This window comes from Megalops cyprinoides, chromosome 2 (genome assembly GCF_013368585.1).
Source record: "Megalops cyprinoides isolate fMegCyp1 chromosome 2, fMegCyp1.pri, whole genome shotgun sequence".
Taxonomy (NCBI): Eukaryota; Metazoa; Chordata; class Actinopteri; order Elopiformes; family Megalopidae; genus Megalops; species Megalops cyprinoides.
Genome location: NC_050584.1, coordinates 221,315 through 243,318, shown reverse-complemented (window position 1 = coordinate 243,318; position 22,004 = coordinate 221,315). Strand labels below are relative to the sequence as shown.

At 40.3% G+C, this 22,004-nt stretch overlaps 1 protein-coding gene across 1 annotated transcript in view; it reads left to right on the top strand.

Moving 5' to 3' along the window:
- The first annotated feature begins 457 nt into the window (after positions 1–457).
- The window catches only part of tmeff1b (transmembrane protein with EGF-like and two follistatin-like domains 1b), a 61,774-nt gene continuing 40,227 nt past the window's right edge, over positions 458–22,004 (top strand). The window contains exon 1 of the mRNA XM_036522016.1: positions 458–1,198. Coding sequence (XP_036377909.1) covers positions 1,042–1,198 — 157 coding nt within the window. The 5' untranslated portion in view covers positions 458–1,041. The remainder of the gene's footprint in view (positions 1,199–22,004) is intronic.

The window sequence follows — 22,004 nt, the reverse complement described above, 5'->3', positions numbered from 1 at the left end:
TGGTCATCTTCGACGTAAAGGCTGCCTCTGGCTATAAAATCATAGCAGTATGTGGATAATTTGAAATAATTTTCCATAGTGTTTCTGTGCATCCGCCTCCAGGATTTGGTGCAGCTGTGGTCATTTGACTAGTGCATTCTGCTTTATTTTATGTACTTATTTAACAGGTCATTATGATTTAAATCTGGCGATTTAAGTTTCAAAAATAAATTTATGTAGTATTTATTCAATATTCTTAATCTCATGAGTATAATAATTGGTTTGCATTCAAATGGAGTGACAGTGAGACAAGTGCCTCTTCTCAGGGTCAATGTAATACTGTAATGATGAGGTGACAAGCTGAACCTTCTCTGTTGTATTTCACCCTCTTTGGCCGTCCCCAGTAGAGTGAGGGGAGGAGGGGGGTCTCATCCCACGTGACTGTCCCTATCACCCTCTCCAGACCCTTTGTTGTTGCTGCAGCAGCTGCTGTTTGAGTCGGATGCTATACTTTTTCGTGGGCGGGGATTTTGTTAAATTCAAGGAAAGAGCCAAATTACGGACTAGGGCAGAACATTGCCATTCATTTGGACGGAAGTACAGAAAAGGAATTAATAACAGAGAGGGAGAGAGAGAGCGCGACAGAGTTTAGACAGGGGGAGGTAAAGAGAGAGACAGACAGAGGGGGAGCGGGAGGAGAGGCAGCAACGGTGTCCGGGACGGCTGTGCATAAGGAAAAGTGGTTCAGATTTCTGGAGCGTGTAGTTAGCTTGGATGCGCTTGTGGCGTGGGCCGGGGTGCTGCTCTGACTTCTGCCATCCCGGGGAGAAATGCCTGCCGACATCGCTTGAGAGAAGCACGCTGCCTTTCACAGCGGGAGGAAAGGCTAGGCTAAGGCGTTGTGGCTTTTTGCGTTTAGGTTCGCATCAGCTCTGATGTGCACCAATCAGTGCGTCGGCTATTTGGCTGTTTTGTACACATCTTTAATGTAATCACATTGGGAAGGAACAGCAATTTTGACACACAGTGCCTGTTTTAGCTGTTGGTATTATCTTTTTCATCATGCTGATGCGCTTGCTTTCCGAGAGGGGGTTTGGACTTTTGACTGGCTATTACTTTTCACTCGTTTGCTTCCTAACGAGCGCTTCACTGCTACGGATCGAGGCGTCTTATCTCCAGAGTAGCGAATGCCTGTCGGACAAAGGGAAGGGCTGTACAGGTAAGTGCTTGGTTACTCAGTATGTGGTTCCAGTGCATTTAGCAATGGGGTTTTTATTGTAGGCTTCGCTTCACTATGGGCATAAACTAGATACACCCAGCTGAACAGCAACACTTCCTTTTGTTTTATTGGTACCGGCACTGCCTGCTACAAAATACCCTAGCTAACAACCTGCTAGCTACTGAGCGTCTCTTTACGAGCAGTAGACAAAGAACATTATCCCAGAGTGAATTAGACTGGAATTACAGTTAGCTGCCATTAGCTATTGTGATGGCGCTTAACAGACGTCAGTCGAACCGTGCGCGTTTGCTGGCTGTCGTTTTATCATTTATACGTGCCTGTGTCATAAAAATATAGCGTGTGTAAGATTAGCTGCTGGAAGCTCTGAAACCCTGTTTTGTGGAGCAGGTGTGCGATGAAAGAACGGCAAGCTGAACCCCACCCAACGCTTTCTCTCGCTCCCCATGTCTGTTTCTACAGATTCAAAGCGGAACTCCCCAGTGGGCTCCACGTAACCCTTTGCTGTCTATTAACATTTTAGACGATGATGTCTGAAAACAAAATCCAGATTATTAGTTTTCTGAGGCAATCAGTGCAGTGCCGACAAACACTTGCCCACGGGTGTTAGTTTAAAATGAAACCCGTCTTTTACTTATCAGCCACATGATTGTCTATCGTCTTTGAATGTGCATTGGGTGTTTCCAAAGGAAGATGCGCTGTGTTCGATCGTATACATCAAATATTGTAATTTTCTACAATGGAAGAGTGGCACAACATGGGACGTTCAATTGTTGTGAAACTGCGAAGTAGCTAAACGATGCAGTTTTAGTTATTGCAGCCTTGCAGCCAATATAGGGAAAAAACGACCATTTGAAATATTTTGGAATGGTATACAGTTGGCTGTGTAATTACAACAATACATTACATAAGTGCTCTTAAAAACCGTGGTATTTGTTACGTTATGCCTGCCATGGTATTTGTTGACATTGAAAGCTTCCTTGAAATAATCGAACCTCACCAGCAGCAAGCAGTTTCCACTTGTTCACCTGAGTGTCCTTAGATCAGTTAATCAAGTATCTGCATGTGACTTCACTTTCACATAAGTTACAAACTATTGCAGATTAATAAGACAATTTAAGTTTTTTAGTCTGGCAATAAACAGAACTAGTCATTTCTAACCGATAATAGCTGAAGAGGATTACCCCAATTCACCAGTTTGATCCATAAACTTACATTATATTACATTAATTTAGTAGAAGCTCTTATCCAGAGCACGTTCCAGAACGAAAGAAGAGAAGTGTATCCATCCAAGCTGGATGAGCAACAGTGTCAGACCAGGCTAACAACACTCCCAGACCAGTGAGTGTGAGCATAACACTATTCAAGCTTTCCCACATGTAAACTTGAGAAACCTGACTAGACAACCAGACTGCACAGCCTAGAAACTAAGAGAAGCCAAGTATACACACTAGCATACACCACAGTCACTAGATCACAGAATCTTTGTTGTAACATTGTAGTAACAAGTCACAAGAGGAACTGCATTTTCCCCAAAGTGTCCCACACAATTTGACCTGTTTATTTCCTCACAGCTAATTTAAATTATTTAACATTATTAACAGCACAAATATATATAACAATATAAACAAATAAACATGCCCATTTCTCATCATCATTCCTGCTTCTGGGCAGTTTCATGCTGCTTATTCCCCTCCTTATCTAACCCCACTAAAAGCTGCACAGTCACAGACGTCCATGATAAGGGAATGCTTTGTGCACTCAATGATTCCAAGCACAAGCCCAAACCTTTCAGTGCCTTTCAGTTTATTTGTGGAGAAAGAGTATTTTTGTTTTGTAGGAGGTCATCCCTTGATTTTTTTTTTCAGTTTTTGCTGACTGTTCCATAGCCCTATTGAGGTCTTTTCCTGGCTGGGAAAAAATTAAAGCAAATAAATTTTGAGAATACTGTTGGACATGGCAAATTTATCCTCCTGCTCAGTGAGTTTAGGGTTATTCTGTACTGCCTAGTTTTATTATAGATAGACACGTACACAATTACAGCCAATGTCACCTTAACAATGGAGAAGAAGGATTAACAGAAAATGAAAAAGATCTGTTTGTACCCCATTTCCTGTTTTCTCTTTTCTTCACTTTATGGATTCTGCATGTGTTCAAACTCTATTTTCAATTCTGGGAGTAAGACTGGCTTGTTACACACTACCCTGGATACATACTTTATAGTTGTGATTCCAGATCCCTTCATTAGTGACACGTTTCTGTAGTGGCCACGACAAACTGTTCAGCTGTGAGTTCATATTCTTAAATTAGGCAATCCATACAACCTTTGGCCTACAGGTGTGCATAACGTCACCTGATTACACTAAGAATGTATACAATCTCATGTGTATTTTCATGTGAAGTATATCAATTTAATATATTAATACTATTACTGCCCTGAAAACATGAGCAAATTCACTATTTGTTTTGCAAACACCAAAGACAAAATATTTTTCTAGTTTTTTGCAGAGAAAACTCTGCAGGCTATTTATTATTATTATTTATTATGAGTTCTATTTCTTTTACATTCCCATTCTTCTCTAATTTGTCTTGTCAATGTTTCTGAAGAATACCATATATATACATCTGTTTATACATGTGTTTCCCTCTGTCATCAAAGCAAAACTCAGCAAGGTTGAAAGACATTTCAGGGCTTTTGTAAAACAAATCCAGGTGTGCTGGACATGTCCTGGTCCATGCACAGCGCTTATTGTTTCAGTGGGAGCAAAATTCCTTTGAGTGTCTGTGTTGGACTTGGGAGCCAACAGCCTGACAGGCCATGGCAAGGTCAGTGTTAATCTGTGAGGAGGCATGTAACAAGCCCAGCACTGGGGTGAGCACCATTACAGTGACTCAGCTTTGTCAGGCGATGTGAGTGGTGATTGGAGCTATTGGTGTTTTATTAAGCTGCAGTGTAAAGCGTGCATAGCTGATGGCCAGGCCACCTGACGCAAAAGACCCAGACTAGGGCTGTTAACAATTAATCGACTATTGATTAACTTAATAATAATTTAATCGATTAAGATTTAATTAAACAATTCATTGATTTAAACTTCCAGAAGTTTAGAACCGTTTCCTCTTGTAATTAGGGCTGTCAACGTTAACGCTCGATCGCGATTAATCTGGAAACTTTAACCCGTTCATTTTTTAACGCAAATTAATCATATTATCAAGTTTGACTGCAACTTCCTTCCGTAATTCCAGCATGGGGAATTTACCTGGCTGAATTACTGAAAGGTGTGGCAAACACAGATGTGCTGAACGACAAATTTTGCTTTAACCCTTTCATGCATACAGTCACACCGGTGTGATTAGCTGTTTAGCGCATATGCTAAAACTGGTGCGATTAGAACATTAGATTGGAGAAATTCTAGCTAATTTTAGCTTTGAGGAAACAGTGATTTAACTCTAAAAATATAGCAAATGCTAACTGAAATCGATGAGAAACTTAATAACGCAAATGAAAACATGACGAACCATATAGGCTAAGGTAGCACACGCGCTATATACCATAACAAATAAGTTACATATTCTCTCAGCAGCTGGCCTTACTGTGAACAGACAGCGCACAAGACTCACCCCTGACCACGTAGATATGCTGATCTTCCTGAATATAAATACTTTTAGGTTTTAGGTTATTTAGGTATATGTGAGCATAGGAGATCAGACTCTGAAGTGTATACAGTGCTGGCCAAAAGTATTGGCACCCCTGCAATTCTGTCAGATAATGCTCAATTTCTCCCAGAAAATGATTGCAATTACAAATGTTTTGGTAGTAATATCTTCATTTATTTTGCTTGCAATGAAAAAACACAAAAGACAATGAAAAAAAAATTAAATCAATTATCATTTTACACAAAACTCCAAAAATGGACCGGACAAAAGTATTGGCACCCTCAGCCTAATACTTGGTAGCACAACCTTTGGACAAAATAACTGCGAACAACCGCTTCCGGTATCCATCAATGAGTTTCTTACAATGCTCTGCTGGAATTTTAGACCATTCTTCTTTGGCAAACTGCTCCAGCTCCCTGAGATTTGAAGGGTGCCTTCTCCAAACTGCCATTTTCAGATCTCTCCACAAGTGTTCTATGGGATTCAGGTCTGGACTCATTGCTGGCCACTTTAGAAGTCTCCAGTGCTTTCCCTCAAACCATTTTCTAGTGCTTTTTGAAGTGTGCTTTGGGTCATTGTCCTGCTGGAAGACCCATGACCTCTGAGGGAGACCCAGCTTTCTCACACTGGGCCCTACATTACGCTGCAAAATTTGTTGGTAGTCTTCAGACTTCATAATGCCATGCACACGGTCAAGCAGTCCAGTGCCAGAGGCAGCAAAGCAACCCCAAAACATCAGGGAACCTCCGCCATGTTTGACTGTGGGGACCGTGTTCTTTTCTTTGAAGGCCTCGTTTTTTTTCCTGTAAACTCTATGTTGATGCCTTTTCCCAAAAAGCTCTACTTTTGTCTCATCTGACCAGAGAACATTCTTCCAAAATGTTTTTGGCTTTCTCAGGTAAGTTTTAGCAAACTCCAGCCTGGCTTTTTTATGTCTCTGGGTCAGAAGTGGAGTCTTCCTGGGTATCCTACCATAGAGTCCCTTTTCATTCAGACACCGACGGATAGTACGGGTTGACACTGTTGTACCCTCGGACTGCAGGACAGCTTGAACTTGTCTGGATGTTAGTCGAGGTTCTTTATCCACCATCCGCACAATCTTTCGTTGAAATCTCTCGTCAATTTTTCTTTTCCATCCACATCTAGGGAGGTTAGCCACAGTGCCATGGGCTTTAAACCTATTGATGACACTGCGCACGGTAGACACAGGAACATTCAGGTCTTTGGAGATGGACTTGTAGCCTTGAGATTGCCCATGCTTCCTCACAATTTTGCTTCTCAAGTCCTCAGACAGTTCTTTGGTCTTCTTTCTTTTCTCCATACTCAATGTGGTACACACAAGGACACAGGACAGAGGTTGAGTCAACTTTAATCCATTTTAACTGGCTGCAAGTGTGATTTAGTGATTGCCACCACCTGTTATGTGTCACAGGTAAGTAACAGGTGCTGTTAATTACACAAATTAGAGAAGCATCACATGATTTTTCAAAGGGTGCCAATACTTTTGTCCGGCCCATTTTTGGAGTTTTGTGTAAATTGATACTTGATTTGACTTTTTTTTCTTTCTCTTTTGTGTTTTTTTATTGCAAGCAAAATAAATGAAGATATTACTACCAAAACATTTGTAATTGCAATCATTTTCTGGGAGAAATTGAGCATTATCTGACAGAATTGCAGGGGTGCCAATACTTTTGGCCAGCACTGTATGCCTTTAGTTCAGAAGGCATAGTTTAGGCTACTGTTGTCTATATCGTTCAAGAGGGATAATGTTAGGCTATCGGTTCACTTGAGACAAACGAAACGGAGTTGTTTTAGTTTTTCCCCCTTTTTCCTGTTGGCCTTAATAGGAAAAAGAAACCTAGGCCTACACAACATTTTTTGTCCTATATTTTTGATTTACAATAAACATTTAACTGAGGAATATAACATGCATTTGTGTTATGTATATATACAAGGTAACTATTGCTTTTATAATAGCCTAGAGTACAATAAACTTCAACGATCGTAGAATTTACGCCTAGCCTACTAAACGATATTGGGTGGGCTAAGAAAAAAATCGATTATTATTTGATAAGGTTAACAACAATCGATTAAGTGCACTACTTAAAATTCACATCCCTAGCCCAGACCTGTTGAGAAGCAGGCCAGCCTGCCTGTCAGGGGAGCCAGTACATTGTGCAATTTTGATGCATCTGGAGGTCACAGGCAGAATCCTAACCATACACAGATGGCACCAGGCCTTTTTCCGATTCTTCAGCGGTGAGAGCGTTATTTGATTTTGCCATTTTGCCCTGTCAGCACTACACAAAAACAAATTATTTGTGAACTGAGGGATGAAGATACAGGATGTGGGCCTAAGAGCTCTAGACTTACACTGCTGACAATTGAGACAGATGATGTTTGTATATTGAAAATAATGACATCCTAGTTCTGAGGAATGTGTATGCAACAGGCGTATTATATTCTGGAGATGACATACTCCATACATTACCGGGTACTCCCTGTTATTGATGCCTACACCCTGCATTTGTGCTGCAATCCCACTTGATCCAGCACTTGACATTTTACATTTTTCATGGACGTCTTCAGCCATGAAAAAATAATGTGTGTTCAATATTAGTTCCAGAGAAGAATAATGTGAACATTTGGAAATGAGCACAAGAAGAGCAGGAGAAAGCGAGGTTGTCTATGACAGAACAGGGCACTGTTACCCAAATCCAGCTCCCAAAGCACTGCACTCGTTTTGTGGTTGCTACTGGGTGTTTGGTAGTGAATGTTGGTTTATTCCAGGAAATTACAGTTTCAGTGGCACTTTTTTACCCTGTCACATTTCTTATTTTACATGCACTTTGCATGATGTCTGGTCATGGTGAGGTTATTGTTAAAAAACACCAGGCAGTGCTTTAGACTGGAGTCACTCTGCTATAATTATGGATGCAACATTTTTTCTTGCTTTGAAACTTGTGTCTAAGTGAAACCTGCTGGACAGTGTTAGTTAATGTCCTGATACAGAGTGTAATGTTATGCATTTACGTTTACATTTATTCATTTTGCACATGCTTTTATCCAAAGCAGCTTACAAGTGAGGCAGAGTACAACACAAGCAAAAAGCCAAAAGCAAAAAGTTAAACTTGGTCAGCAGTGTGATGCAGTTATAAGAAAACAGTAATGTAACAGGAAGGTTACATGTCTGAATCCCAGGTAGGCACTGCTGTTGCACCCGTTAGTTGAATTTGGTATTTAAGCATTATTGCTTCAGTTAATGTTCAACTTTGTCCATGTGGAAGATGTTGAGTGTAGGCTTTGTAATCCTGAATAAAGGTGAATGCTTAGTAAATTAATAATGCGGTGTGCATGTAATGTTAGTGGCAGTTTGGTTGTGAGACCATTTTCTAGACTGAGTCCCTCCAGACTTTCATAAATTGTTTTTGGCAAAACATCCCTTTGCTATACCTGTCAATCAATTTGCTGGCAGGTTAGCATCTCATGTTACTCAATATTGTATTAGTTCATTATTGTCTTTGAAATACATGGATTTTATAGCACACATGGATCAGTGTGTATAAGATGTGATCTCTCGCACACCGTGTACTTTAGTGGGTTTTTAATACATTTAGCATCTTATCCTGTCCTCAGCACAAGTCTGATACGCCTGTTAAGGTTCTGACATCATGAATACCTGGATCTATAAATATTTATCATTGTTTCTGCAACATTGTCTCTCTGGAACCTCCTGCAACAGATATCTAAATTATCAATTTGTGCATGCAGGGACATCAGAAATCTCTTTTGAGGCATTATGGGGTTTAGTGGTGTATCATGACATGGTTGCACTGCTCATACTGGTCATGGAGCTGAGATGAGCTGTAATTACGACAGTACAGTTTCATATCCGGAGGAGGGAGCTACAGCTGTCCACCTGATCGGGCTACTCAATCTGCATTGCTACAGTAAATATTCAACTGTTTAATTGAACAGTATGTGACCCATGTGAGTCAACCTAGATGCTTTAATTAGCCATCAGCTAAGTAAATAAGCAGTGGAATGTAATGATGGAGGACAGTGAGCAGGCTGGGGGGTTTCTTGTTTTATCTTTGCTGCATGTGTTCCTGAAGTCCACTGCATCGCCAGCCCTCTCAGGGACTGGAGCCTCAGCTTTCAGTTTCGATCCACACTGTTCATTGGGGCTGTATCAATGAGCCAACTCACTGCTCTCAGATAGACACTACAGTTTACTCTGTGAGACCAGTCAATCATGGCAGTGTCCTAAAGAGGCACATCCATGGTGGGGAAGGAGATCTGCTTTGTCACATAGCAGTAGGGATGCAACGGTACAGTGGGCCCACGGTTCGGTATGTACCGCGGTTTTTGGGCCACGGTAACGGTACGGTTTCGGTATCTTTATATTTAAGAAAAAAATAAAAACACATCACCCTTTGAACAATGAACTCTTTATTTAGCCTATAGACAAATAAAACTTTCCATTCAGAAAAATGGTAGCATGACTGACTAGTAGGGCTGCTCGATTATGGCAAAAATAATAATCACAATTATTTTGGTCAATATTGAGATCACGATTATTTAACACGATTAAGCACTGATTTTTGAAACATCATGCATTTATTGAACTTTTAACCCTTTCGCATAGTAACTTATGTTTATGCTATGTAGTGCGAGTGTTATGTCACATGGTTTATGTTTTCATTAGCGTTATTAAGCTTCTCATTGTTTTCAGTTAGCATTTGCTATATTTTTTAATGTTAAATCGCTATTTCCTCAAAGATAACATTAGCTAGAATTTTTCCAATCTAGTGATATAATCGCACTAGAGGTGAAACGGTATGAAAATTTATACTGTTGAAAAATCTCCTGAGCGCTGTCACTGCCTTCCGCTGACACACTGACACAAAACAAACCCACACTGCATGCTGCGCCTGCGCACCTGCCTCTAGGAGACTGTTGCTAACTTTGGTTGATGCTAGGCAGTATTTAACGTTAGTTTTTCAAAGCGCGGCAATCAGCCACAGTTTTAATGATAATTAAAATTTGAAACGGTAATACTAACTGTCAGGAATTTTACGGTGGTTTACCATGAAACTGGTAACTGTTTCATCCCTAAATCGCACACCGCTCCAGGGAAATTCTGACAGGCTCCAGAGATGTCCTGTGGGTCTGAATGTACAACGTGCGTGTAGTCTGCAGCGCAATAAGCAAGTTTTGGAAATTATAGGAAAATGACAGGCATATCGTATTACCGCGGTTCACGTGTGCGTATTGAACCGTAGGGGGTGTACTGAACGGTTCGACAAAATACCGTGTATCGTTACATCCCTACATAGCAGGCTGTGCAACCTGAGCAATCCAGTGGTACAGATATAGGTTAATGTGGCATATCTGCAAAGATGGATAATCCTGCAGGTCTGTTCCATTTTTCATAAATGAAGATACTACATTAATTCTATAATGAAAGGCCTATAGTGGCTTTGTGAATCATAGCTCATGCCGATGCGCGCGCATACACACACACACACACACACACACACACACACACACACACTGTGTTTATGAAAAGCAACAATTTTTCTGTAGTTGTGTGTGCAAGAAGCCACCCGTTCTTTGCATTCCAGATCATGAATATGACTGCAACCTATGTGAATGCTATTTAAAGATCATGTAATTAGGTTTGATTGAGGGGAGTCTATTAGAGACTTCTTTTCTCTAGAAAACAGGGTAATTACAGAACATTGATAGAAGATTTAGCAGGTTGACCAGTGTGTGCAGATGTTTGTGGCCTGGATGAATGGCACCAGAGGCCACATGATTTATTTGAGGAATGTTATGGGCTCCAAGTGGTTCTTGCATCTGCTTGTCACACAGATGGCTTTTAGTCTGGGGTGATCTGACAAGTTATCACCAGTTGTGTGCTCAAAGTTATAGAAAAGCAAAAAACATGTTCTTACTCTACAAGATGTTTGGCTATATTAAGCATAACACCAAGACTCTTATATGGCATGCATTTCTTGCTTCTTACTACACTAAACTCATTGGCAGGAAGCCGCAAGCTTTGCCTTTAAAGCGACTCTCAGTTGAACCTGTGTGATTGCTGTCCTGTTCATTAACTTTGAAACTCCATGTGTTCTAATTGACAAAACCAGATGACCTTAGCACTTGCTTCTCTCCGGATGGCTGTGTTATGACCTTAATGGGATGGATGAATATAGAAATAAATTGTTGTTGTCTGGATGTTTTTTCCTTAATGTTGTTGGTAATATGGCCAGTTGTACTTGTAATGTTCATGAAGGAACTGCAATGAAATACTACCTGATTCTAATTCTGGTCTCGAGCAGATGATATTACATAGTGATAAATTTATAGGATTTAATAAAAAATGTTCTTACATCGCAGTCTTGATGTAAACGCATACTGATGGTAACATTATGAGTGTGTTATTCTTGGGTAGCTTAAATTTATTTCTTTCAGGACAGCTTTATGAAGGATAACACTGGACCAGAGGACTAATGGTTGCCTCTGCAACAGATTTTTTTTTTTAATTTGGCATTTTGGCAAGTTGGCTATTTTAAGTCTGTGCATGGGGAGCTGTTCATTCCAAAGCCAAACCAAAATGCATATACATATAACCCACTACTTTGAAGGAGTGCATTGACATTCCATACCAGTGGTTCTCTGCTCCCATGTGTTTTTAAAATACTGTGGCGTAATGGTAACTGTAATGCTACAGTGAGGCTGACATATCCTGATTTTTCACTCGTCGTTGGTATGTCAGCTTCACAGACAGACTGGTGTGAGTAAATAACTGCGCAACAAGCAAGGCAAAGAGCAGGGCATACATAACAAGCAACAGAGGTGGCAACAACACCTGACCAACGCAGGTGTGAAACATTCATTATATGGGACAGGGGACAAACAGTAAGTCACCACAGGAAGCAACAGCAGCGAAACCCTGATGCCAGCGGCTTGTATTTTAAAATGTATTTGGAATGTATTGTATTTTTGTATTTGTATCTTGAAAATTTGGTAGTTATTATGAATGTGACTGCAAAAAAGCAATACACTAAGCAAAAAGCTTGCAGAATAAATCATAAGACATGAAACAAAAAGCTGTGTGGAATCACTTTTAGGATTCACTACCACAGTGTTAGTAATTATGGCATAGCCAACTGTTGAGTTGCACAAAATGCATCACTGAGTGTATATTCCTCTGGAAATCACTCACTATTTTGAGCAATGGTGGGCAGCTTGTACTTACTGTATTGAGGCGGCCCAGATAGACTACACATCCCACAAGGGCTGTCTGTGCTGTCAGCCATGTCCAGGAAAGACTGACCAGGACAATGGCAAGGTCATTCCAGTCAGCTGAGTGATGCCAACATTACCATCCAGTCAGTCTGCCTTGTTGATTTTTAAACATCTGAGTTCAGTTTGGGTGTTAGAGGACTCTCAAGTTTTCAGTCTGGATAAGTCAAAATCCACTGCTCATTTAAGTGCTGAAAATTCAGGGTGGTATTTCAACCTATCAGGTATCTCCTTAAGCAGTTTAGTGCTGCAAGTTTACGGAGTTAATTTGTTGTTTATGGACATGCTTTCTGGAGGGCTTGTTGTATTTTCTCATGATTTTTTAAGGAAAAGGAGGGAGAGGATAAATCAGCAGTCATAAAATCAATAAATTCTTTTGCTGAATTTGTGTGTCCAGGTGTGTGCATTGGAAAAAAATCCACTGTCTAAAGTGAGACTACCCTGACTGTAATGTGCAGGACTGCAGTCATTATTATGAAACATGATCAGGTCTTCATCTTCAGTAGCTAATACTGAGGGTATTATGAAGGTATACTGAAGAATAGGCATTTTTGCTATTAGTACTGTATTACATGCTTGGAGCATTGGTTTCATATCCTTGATTGATGCTTCTTGGCATGCTTCCATGGAAGAAGACTCCTCTGCCTTTGAATGCAATTTGCATGCAATAACACATATTCATTTGTTTGAGCCCCCATGTACATAAGCAAAGCAACCTTTTGGCCTATGAAGCCTTTCATAGCAAAAGCCGGGAGAGTGCATAATTAGCGTGAGAGAGTTAGTCCATTGCTTAGCGCAGGGCAGAGCTAAGCAAAGAGCCTTGTTGTAGGAGACAAGCAACACTAAGTGTGTCATTAAATCCAGTGCAAGTACAAGTTGCTGGCTGTGTAGGTGTAGTTATGCTGTTGTAGTGTAAAGAAGTCTAAATTAAACCGAAGCTCAGGGAGTGGTGGGTGTCTTGTTGCTAATGAATCCTTCGTTAGTCCATGTCTGGATTGTGGAGCTGTTTATGGGAACATCTGGGTAGCAGGTTAAGAGCAGACTCTGAGATGCAGTCAGAGATTTTGTCACAGCAGAGTTGGTTTTCCCCACAGTGGCATTTGATGAATGGTTCTTAAACATGGACTCAATTCCTTTTAAGCCACACGTTCAAGCCATTACACTCAAGAAGTTGCAGCAAGGCAAGGCTCCTTGCTCTAACTGGGATGAACACATGTGTTTGAATTGCCTGGGTTTATTTTTGTATGTGAGTCCAGGGCTAAGGCGAACCTTGAGATGTGGACCATTGGTCTGTTCACCTAAAAATTTAATTGTGATTTATTGCAATCTGGTTATGTGTTGTGTGTGGCCTTTCTGTGTGTTTAAAACAATGGCCCTCATCATCCGCGTTGCATACCAAGATACAAATAGCTCCCATTTACCCTGACAAATGGTAGGAATTCCTACAGCCAAAGAGTGAAGAGCATCACATGAGATACTGAGGGCCCTCATCAGTGCTGAAGTGTAGACAAACTAGAATGGGTATTTATTCTTTCTTTCTTTCTTTCCCAGCAGATTGTACAGACTGGACCCTAATCATTCTTCCCTGATTTTTCAACCCGTAAAAATGTGTAAATGTTCCAATGTTCAAAATGTTGCAGCTGAACATATTGTTAAAATGTATGACTTTTCACAGTGAGGGACTCCTCCATCTAAATAAGGTGATCCAACTTTCTGTCTCCTCAGAATAAAGTCAGGCTCACGCAAGCAGACACCTAACAGGAAATACTGCCAAACAGATCCCTTCCATCATGTGTATTACAGTTCCCTGCTGCAAGCTGCTGAGATGAAACCGCTTCCATATGTGCAGGATTTTCCACCACAGTACTTTGAAAAAGACTATGCTTCTTTTAAGCATTAAACATGCTTTTTGGATGTTTTTTAGATATTCATTTATATAATAATTCTTGACTAGATATCTGATCCCTTCAGATCATTACATTGCCAGGTATCAGTTTCTGATGTCAGTTTGTGATAAAGGCTATTAACTTCACGGAGAGTAACCCAAGCCCATATTCCCAAAGCTGAGGTAACTTTTCCAGAGGCAGTTTAAAGAGTAGGAAAATGACTCTAGTGATGCCTTAGAAAGACTGAAACCCTTCTCATGAGAAGATGCACATTAGCTGTTGGAAATCCTGTCTCAGCAGGGTTTTGCTTTTTGACCCTGTCTTGCCAGTTGACAAGCCTTCAGGAGATACAAGTGGGTGCTTTCTGACAGCCAGTGAAACCTAACCCTCCCCATGTTCTCAGAGCATGTGGAAGATATGTCTGGATTATAAAACAAATAAGTAGACAGCAAAGCTGAGTGACCAAAAAAGACTAAGTGCCCGTTTTACTGTGATCATGTAGTATACCACTGTTCTGCATTGCCAGTCAGTAAATGGGCATCTTGTGTATTTGTATGGTGACAGACAATCTCAGGGAAATCATTGCCAGATGGTCAAGATGTCATTCTTTCTGTGGCTTTTTGTCACCATTATATATTTTCTGTGTTTGTGTAGGTAATTTTTTATACTGTGTCTCTGACACCATTTTTTTGTGGCTCTCAGAATTTTTGTGGCTGTCAGAATGTGTGCATGTTATAAATGAATATTGACATCTACTCTATCTTATTGAGTTTTAGGCCTAAGTATTTCATTGGATTGGTTTCTAAAACAGATTTAGAGGTATGGGTTCAGTACAATGAGACACATGGAAGTCAATAAATAAGTCCCTCTAACTTGCTAAAAATGTACTTAGTTAACCATTTCACTATAAATATTCAGTTGCCCTGATCAGAATCAACTTACTTGTTTTCCTATCACTACAGTGGACATTTCAAAAACTTAGAGAAAATGCATGTGCATTTTTAAAAAGGAATCTTAATTAAGAGATAATAATCTATCCTTTTGAATCTTGGTTCTTTCAGCGTGTTACAATCCATTATGCAAGACACGTGCTGTTGCTCAGCTGAAAGCTTCCTGGATGCAGTTCCATGCTTTGTCTAGCCAATCAATGGTGACAATATTGACATCACAAAGGAGGAGCAACCTACTGAAAGGAACCACTCCAGTTTGGCACTTTGCCTAATGTGCTACCCTCTTGTTTATTTTCCCTTTCAGAACCATAATATTGTCAATACATATTGAGACTTATCATGCCTTTCTGTGTGCCATTCATACCATTTCTTATCAAAAACTCTCTGTAGTTGAATTCAGCGCCTCCCATTGTGCAGATCATATTCTTGCTGGCACAAAGGTGACATGTTGTGCCACTAAATTCTTCCAGCACTGAGGTGCAGAAACGCAAGTTGTTTTCAAATGGGTGTTTGTGTCCTGAAGGAAGAAGACTCCCTTCTGGCCAAATGACGGATTTGCATGGTAAACTGGCTGAATGTGCCAGTCGTCAAAGTAGGTCACTTTGACGACATGAATGCAAAATTTCCTTCTGTATTCCTTGATAATGTCTATAATGTAGTTATGAATTACTGCGTGTAGATGGAGAGCGCAAATTACATCAATTGACTGCCCTGTCCTCTGCTCATTTCTCTGTGATGCGAGAACCGGGGAAAAATGAATATTAATGTACTTATAAAGCGCTGTGATGTCTCTGCATCAGTAGAGATTAGACAGAGCTTACGTTCTAGATGCCAGTGTGATCAAAAATGATCAGGTTACAGATGCACTGAAGGAAATCTCAGGATCTGCTTGTTGGCTTTGTTTCTGCCAGATATATACTCCAGATATGGAAAATCAAGATAAAGGAAGAAGTAGTTTGACTGTTGAATAAGGCGAATGCCATAAAGGAAGAAGGAAGAAGAAGCACTGGTTTACTTAGATCAGAGTGCTTTTCTTCATTTGAAATATATGGCCAGCCATCAGATGTACAAAATATTAATTTGGTTCATACTCAGAAAGGACACATGACAGTTAAAATGTGGAAGATACTTCCAAGTAGTGCCAACCTTGTTTTGAAAAGATTATGAGATGCCACAAGTAGGGTTGGGTATCATTTGGGTTTTTTCCGATACCGTTACTAAAGCGATACTTCTAAAATGGTGCTGGTGCCTAAAGGTAGAGCCTTACTTAAAACAAAGCACAAAACGAAGGTCGACGCCATTAAAGAACGGCTTTTTTATATTGCTAATATCACTTGTATCTACATGTTGGTTAACTTACCTATTAGCTTTGGAAAACACATAGCATATGTTTTGACTCTTTATCTTTGTTGCCATGTGTTTCTATCTACCACATGGAAGCAGCATAGTGCTGTTGCTGTGATATCAACACTGAATAGATTCGAGTGGCTTTTTTTTCCCCCCGGAAGCATCTCACATGGCCTCGTAAAACTGGAGGTGTGCTCCCGTATCAGGTATGACGAAAGTGGAAAAATATTGGAAGAAACCTAATGCCACATGCTGGGGATCGCTATATGGTTACGTTATATGGTTTGTTATGTTTTCATTAGCGTTATTAAGCTTCTCATAGTTTTCACCGCAGCATTTGCTATATTTTTTAATGTTAAATTGCTGTTTCCTCAAAGCTAAAATTAGCTAGAATTTTTCCAATGTAATGTTCTAATCGCACCGGTTTTAGCATACGCGCTAAACGGCAAATCACACCGGTGTGACCGTACGTGCAGAGGGGTTAGTGGCACCGAAATGAGGGACCGAAATCTGCTTTGCGATTCGGTCCGGTAGATACCGGTCGTATAGGAACCGGTGCCATATTGGCACCGGGTTTTGATACCCAACCCTAGCCACAAGACCCGTGCATTTGCCCAATCGTGAACATGTGCTCACATTCACATATGCACCCACAATGAACGGAAACTGTAATAAGTTCCACATATTGGACTTTGTGGTGCAAACGTGGTGCAAACATTCAACTCAACCTTGCTAATGGAAATGTGAATGGGTAACTTGAAATGCTTGAAAACAGCATTTGTGATCAATTGCTCAAAGCGCTTCCCCTAAAAAAAATCATGTGTTCGAGGGTGTCCTAGTGGACGAAGATGGCAACTTTCACCAGCATTTGATTGAAATTCAAGGCTCAAACTAATCAGAATGACCTTCATATCTATCTGTTTATCAGGCAGATTTTGAGATATAAAACTGAAACATTTTTTCACAGTAGTCTCCTATTCAGTAAAGCCATATTTATAGGTGACCACTATTCGCTACAATGTAGCCTAAAGATAGCTAACATTGACGTCAACTTCAGATTATATACTTTTTAAACTGTTATGTTGCAAACCTGGGTGATTAATGTGAGCTGGCATAATCTGTAAAAAAAGTATTGTTGAGATCCCTAGTTTCATAAACTGCTTGTTAACAATGAGAAAATTAGAGCTTAAGAGTTTTTTATGTTGTTTATATTTAATTTATATTTATTTATTTGGCAGACACTTTTATCCAGAGCAACTTACAAGTGAGGCAGAGTACAACACAAGCATTATAGCCCTATAAGGAGTCAACAATATTAGAAGTGCAGCATGACCAAGTTTCAGTAGCTGGTCAGACAAGTTACAGGCTAGCTGGTAGAGATTAAAGTGCATGAAACCATAGAGCGAAATTGCTTTAGGTGGTGATGTTTCAGGTGTTCAAGGGAGCGCAGAAGAGCTGTGTTTTCAGATTTTTGTGGGACTAAGCAGAACGGATAAAGTGTGGAGGTTAATTCTACCATCGTTTGAGCTTGACAGTTGAGCTTAACAGTTGAGCTTGTGGTTTGATTCATATTTCTCCTTAGCTCGAAAAGTAATATCTTTTTGTGGTTGGTAAGGCTCTTGAAAAATAATTTTGCTTTCCGTGGGTATACAAAACCAATAGCAGTTACCCAGAGGTCTGAGTGCTTTTGAAGATGCCAGGTATGAACATAGTATTTAGGAGCTGATCCAGCCTTGAAACTGTATCATTGACAATAGAAACAACACTTCAAAGGTCTCCCCCTAAGTATAAACAGTCTTTACACATGTAAGGATTCAGCCAAATAACAGCTTAAGACAGAAGAGTAAATCTGTTTGTATGTATTTAGGACAAAGAGGCCATCTTGCCATGGATCATCCATGTTGTCCTTTGTTTTTTCAGGTAAAGCTACCATTTCAGTAAGAGACAATCAAGACTAATTAACCAAATCTGGCTTTGAGCATCTGCCATGTTCATAAGATTTCCTGAAATAAAAAAGCACCACCAATGACAGCTTGCCTCAATTAAGCAGGGGTCACAGGTCATGGGATGTTTTTAATGAGCTTGCTTTGTGAGCGTTAATTAGGAAATGATCACAAGGTGGTCCTGTCAATAATCATTAAATTCCAGGTTAATGAGGAGGGTTGCACATGGTTCCACAGTTTTGTGGCCAGATGTCTGTGTGTATGGAGAAGAAGCATTCGTAAGACATCATTGATTTGGCCAACCATTGTTTTAAAATCAGAGGGTGGTCAAATCTCCACTGAGTGTTATGCAACAAAACCTTAACATTTCATTCCTGTTTTAAAGTTAGAAGCTTTTTTGTAGTGTGCTGAGAACATGGAAATTTCATTAATGGCAAAATGCAACACAATTTAAATTTTTCTGAGGGAATTTTTCTGTTTTTCTTGGGGTAAAGCAAATTAGGAAAAGCAGGCAAAGCAAACAAACTTTTCTCACTCATTTGTTGTCCATCACTCAGACGCTATCCTCCTCTTGCACCCAGAGCATGTCAGGCGTTCAGAGGCTGCTTCTAAAATCAACAAGCAGGTGTCCTCACAGCCTGTCTGTCCCTTTTTGTCTGCTGCTTCCCTGAGTTTCCACCAGAGGTCCTGTCTTCCTGTTTGTGCCTTGCCCAGTCTAGTTAATGAGTTTCACCTGTATGTTGTTAGGCTCATCATGTGTTTTTGTGCCCTGTATAAGCCTTGCCTGTTCCTTTGTTCTTTGCTCAATCTTGAGATGCCCTGCCTTGTGTATGAGCCTGTGCACAAAGCTTGGTCTTTTTGTGTCCAAAGTTACTTTGTTTCTTTACCATCCATCTGTGTTACTGTGTGGTTTCTGCAATTGGATCCCAGCTGTTCGCTTGTTACAGAGCGTTTCAGTTTATGATTTTTTTTTTTACTGTCTTTTGTGTCACAGGAGACATTGGAAGGTACTTAAGTTCTCAGGTACCACAGGAGACCAGACAGTGAGGAGATGTGTGTTTGTATGAAAATACAGGGACACCCAGAAATCCCAATTATTATGCTCCTCATCAATACTCCCCATCAACTGCCAGCATCAGTCTTTCCTCCACTCTTGTGGATTCAGTCTGCTCCTCTAAACCCGGCTCTTTTACATCTCCAGTACTTGCGTCTTTTATATATAAATAAACACACAACAAGGACTTCCCCGACACTCTGAGCCACCCTCTTGCTGCATGTGCAAATCAAATATTAGGATCCCTTTTTAACTTAAGACCATCATTCAGAAATGATTATAAAGACTATTTAGAATAATAATTTGGTATTCTTTCTCATGTATTGTATCACATGTGATGGTGTAAGCAAAAGTGAAATGAGGCCTCGCTCTTAGTATTTTGTATTTTGTATTGTGAAAAAATGAACAAAACCTACCTCTCAGAATCCATCATGTAGTGCTCAGTACTAATGAGTCACTAATTGTCAATGCATTTGTTAAGAAGTATACATTGTGACTGTCCACTTTAAGTGTTCTAGGAGGCTGTTAGTCTGTGGATTGAATGTATGGACAGACTACATCCTCTTTATTAAATGGAGTACACTGCAGCCACCCACATCAGGGCCGGGTTTTCTGTAAAACTTCAAGCCCATGCTGAAATAGCTCTTGGTAATATGTTGTAACTACAATTTACAATTTACAATTTGGTATTTCGCAGACGCTTTTAAACCAAAGCAACTTACAATTAGTACATCAATCAGGTTTAGCTGCCTACCTCATAAGCAAAAGATCACAGTAGGATTTTAAATCTAGCTAGAGTGTATGGAGTGATCAGAGACTGAAGGTAGGACGGGGCAGAGCGTCTTGTGGCCTGGTAAGCCAGTACCAGTGTCTTAAACTGGATGCGGGCTGCTACCAGAAGCCAGTGAAGTGAGTAGCGGAGTGACATGAGAATGTTTCGGGAGGTTGAATACCAGGCGTGCAGCAGCATTCTGAACCAGCTGAAGCGACCTGATAGCGCAGGCTGGTAAGCCAGCCAGTAAGGCAATTCAGTAGTCAAGGCGGGAGATGACTAGTGTTTGAATTAGGATACTATTCAATCCCTACCCCCAGTTAACTTATGCAACCTGACTACATTACATTACATTGTTTAGCAGATGGTCTTACACAGAGCGACTTACATAGGTTACAGTTCTTTACAATGTTATCCATTTATACAGCTGGATATTTACTGAGGCAATTGTGGGTTAAGTACTTTGCTTAAGGGTACAGCAGCATTGTCCCAGCAGCAAACTGGCAACCTTTTGGTTACGAGTTCTGCTCCTTGACCAATGCTACACTGCCGCCTTGTGTAACTGTGAATAAAGAGCCCTAGAAACAATAGTGTCCCTCACTTATTGACTCATTGACTGCCTGTCTGAGAGAGCAGAATCCCTAAATCAACATAAGTACTTTACATTTACATTTATTCATTTAGCAGACGCTTTTATCCAAAGCGACGTACAAAAGTGCATATAGTGGGCAAACAACAGGTACAAGGGTAGGATGTGTACAGGTCATACAATGCAGATAGTGCTGAACTAATCTGACCTAAGGATACATATATCAAATACAGTCACTGGGACAATACTTGAAAATGTACTTACAAGGCGGAATCACTAGGAATTGGAGGACCTGAACAGTACCTGCAATGATGGTGGAGGGGGAGAGGGGGTCGGCAGGAGAGCTCTTTCTGTATTTTCTCCCTCTCCTGGGGATTTTCTGTGCTCCACTCACCATACAGTGGAACTTTCCTTCATGCAAAGTGCTGAACAGTGACAGGGAGATAATTCTTTTGACCCCTTAAGGATTCTAAAGCACTACAGTCAAACCTGCCCACAAGTCTGCCCACGTCCGTGCTTTCCGTGGATCTGTCCTCTGAGGTCAGACACTCCTCCCCTTTGGGTATGGACCCTTCTGCAGTTCATCTGACTCTGCAGTGTTTTCACTGCCACAGCAAAAGGCCAACAAAATCACTCAGCTGTGTGCACACAGGGGGACATAGACATTTGTAGGGGGAAGTTAGTCTTCCTCACATGGGCAATGCCAATTATGTAGGGACAATGCCTACGATTAGAGGGGGGTACCACTTGCATGTAAGGAATATCCTTATATGAGGTACCAATTATGCTGGTGATAATTAAATTAAACACATGGAGGCGCCATACAGAATATGGCGTCTACCATAGTGGTTAAAATAAAATATCAGTCTCAGTTTCGTATATCAGTCTCATAAAATATACTAAACTATTAATTTGGAACTTCAATTAATAATTAAATTAATAATCATAATCGAAATTACCACATCAATAGTTAATCTTAATCAAATCACAATATTATCTGTTTAGCTACCTAAACAAATAACACTGATGATTCAACTAAGAGGTGAAGGCATTTAGAATTCTGACCAGCAGAGGTTGGCGATATTCATTCCACATGTAACATTACAACACAACCTTGGAAAAAGAATGCATTTATTGAAATAGTAGTCATACACAAATCAGTACATTTATGTACAATGAGTGAAGCGTATCTGTATGTATTTACACATGTAGATTCGAGTGAATGTCTTGCGCCAATGTGTGAGCGTGTCATAGGGTGTGTGTTCCTTTGTTCTGGGTC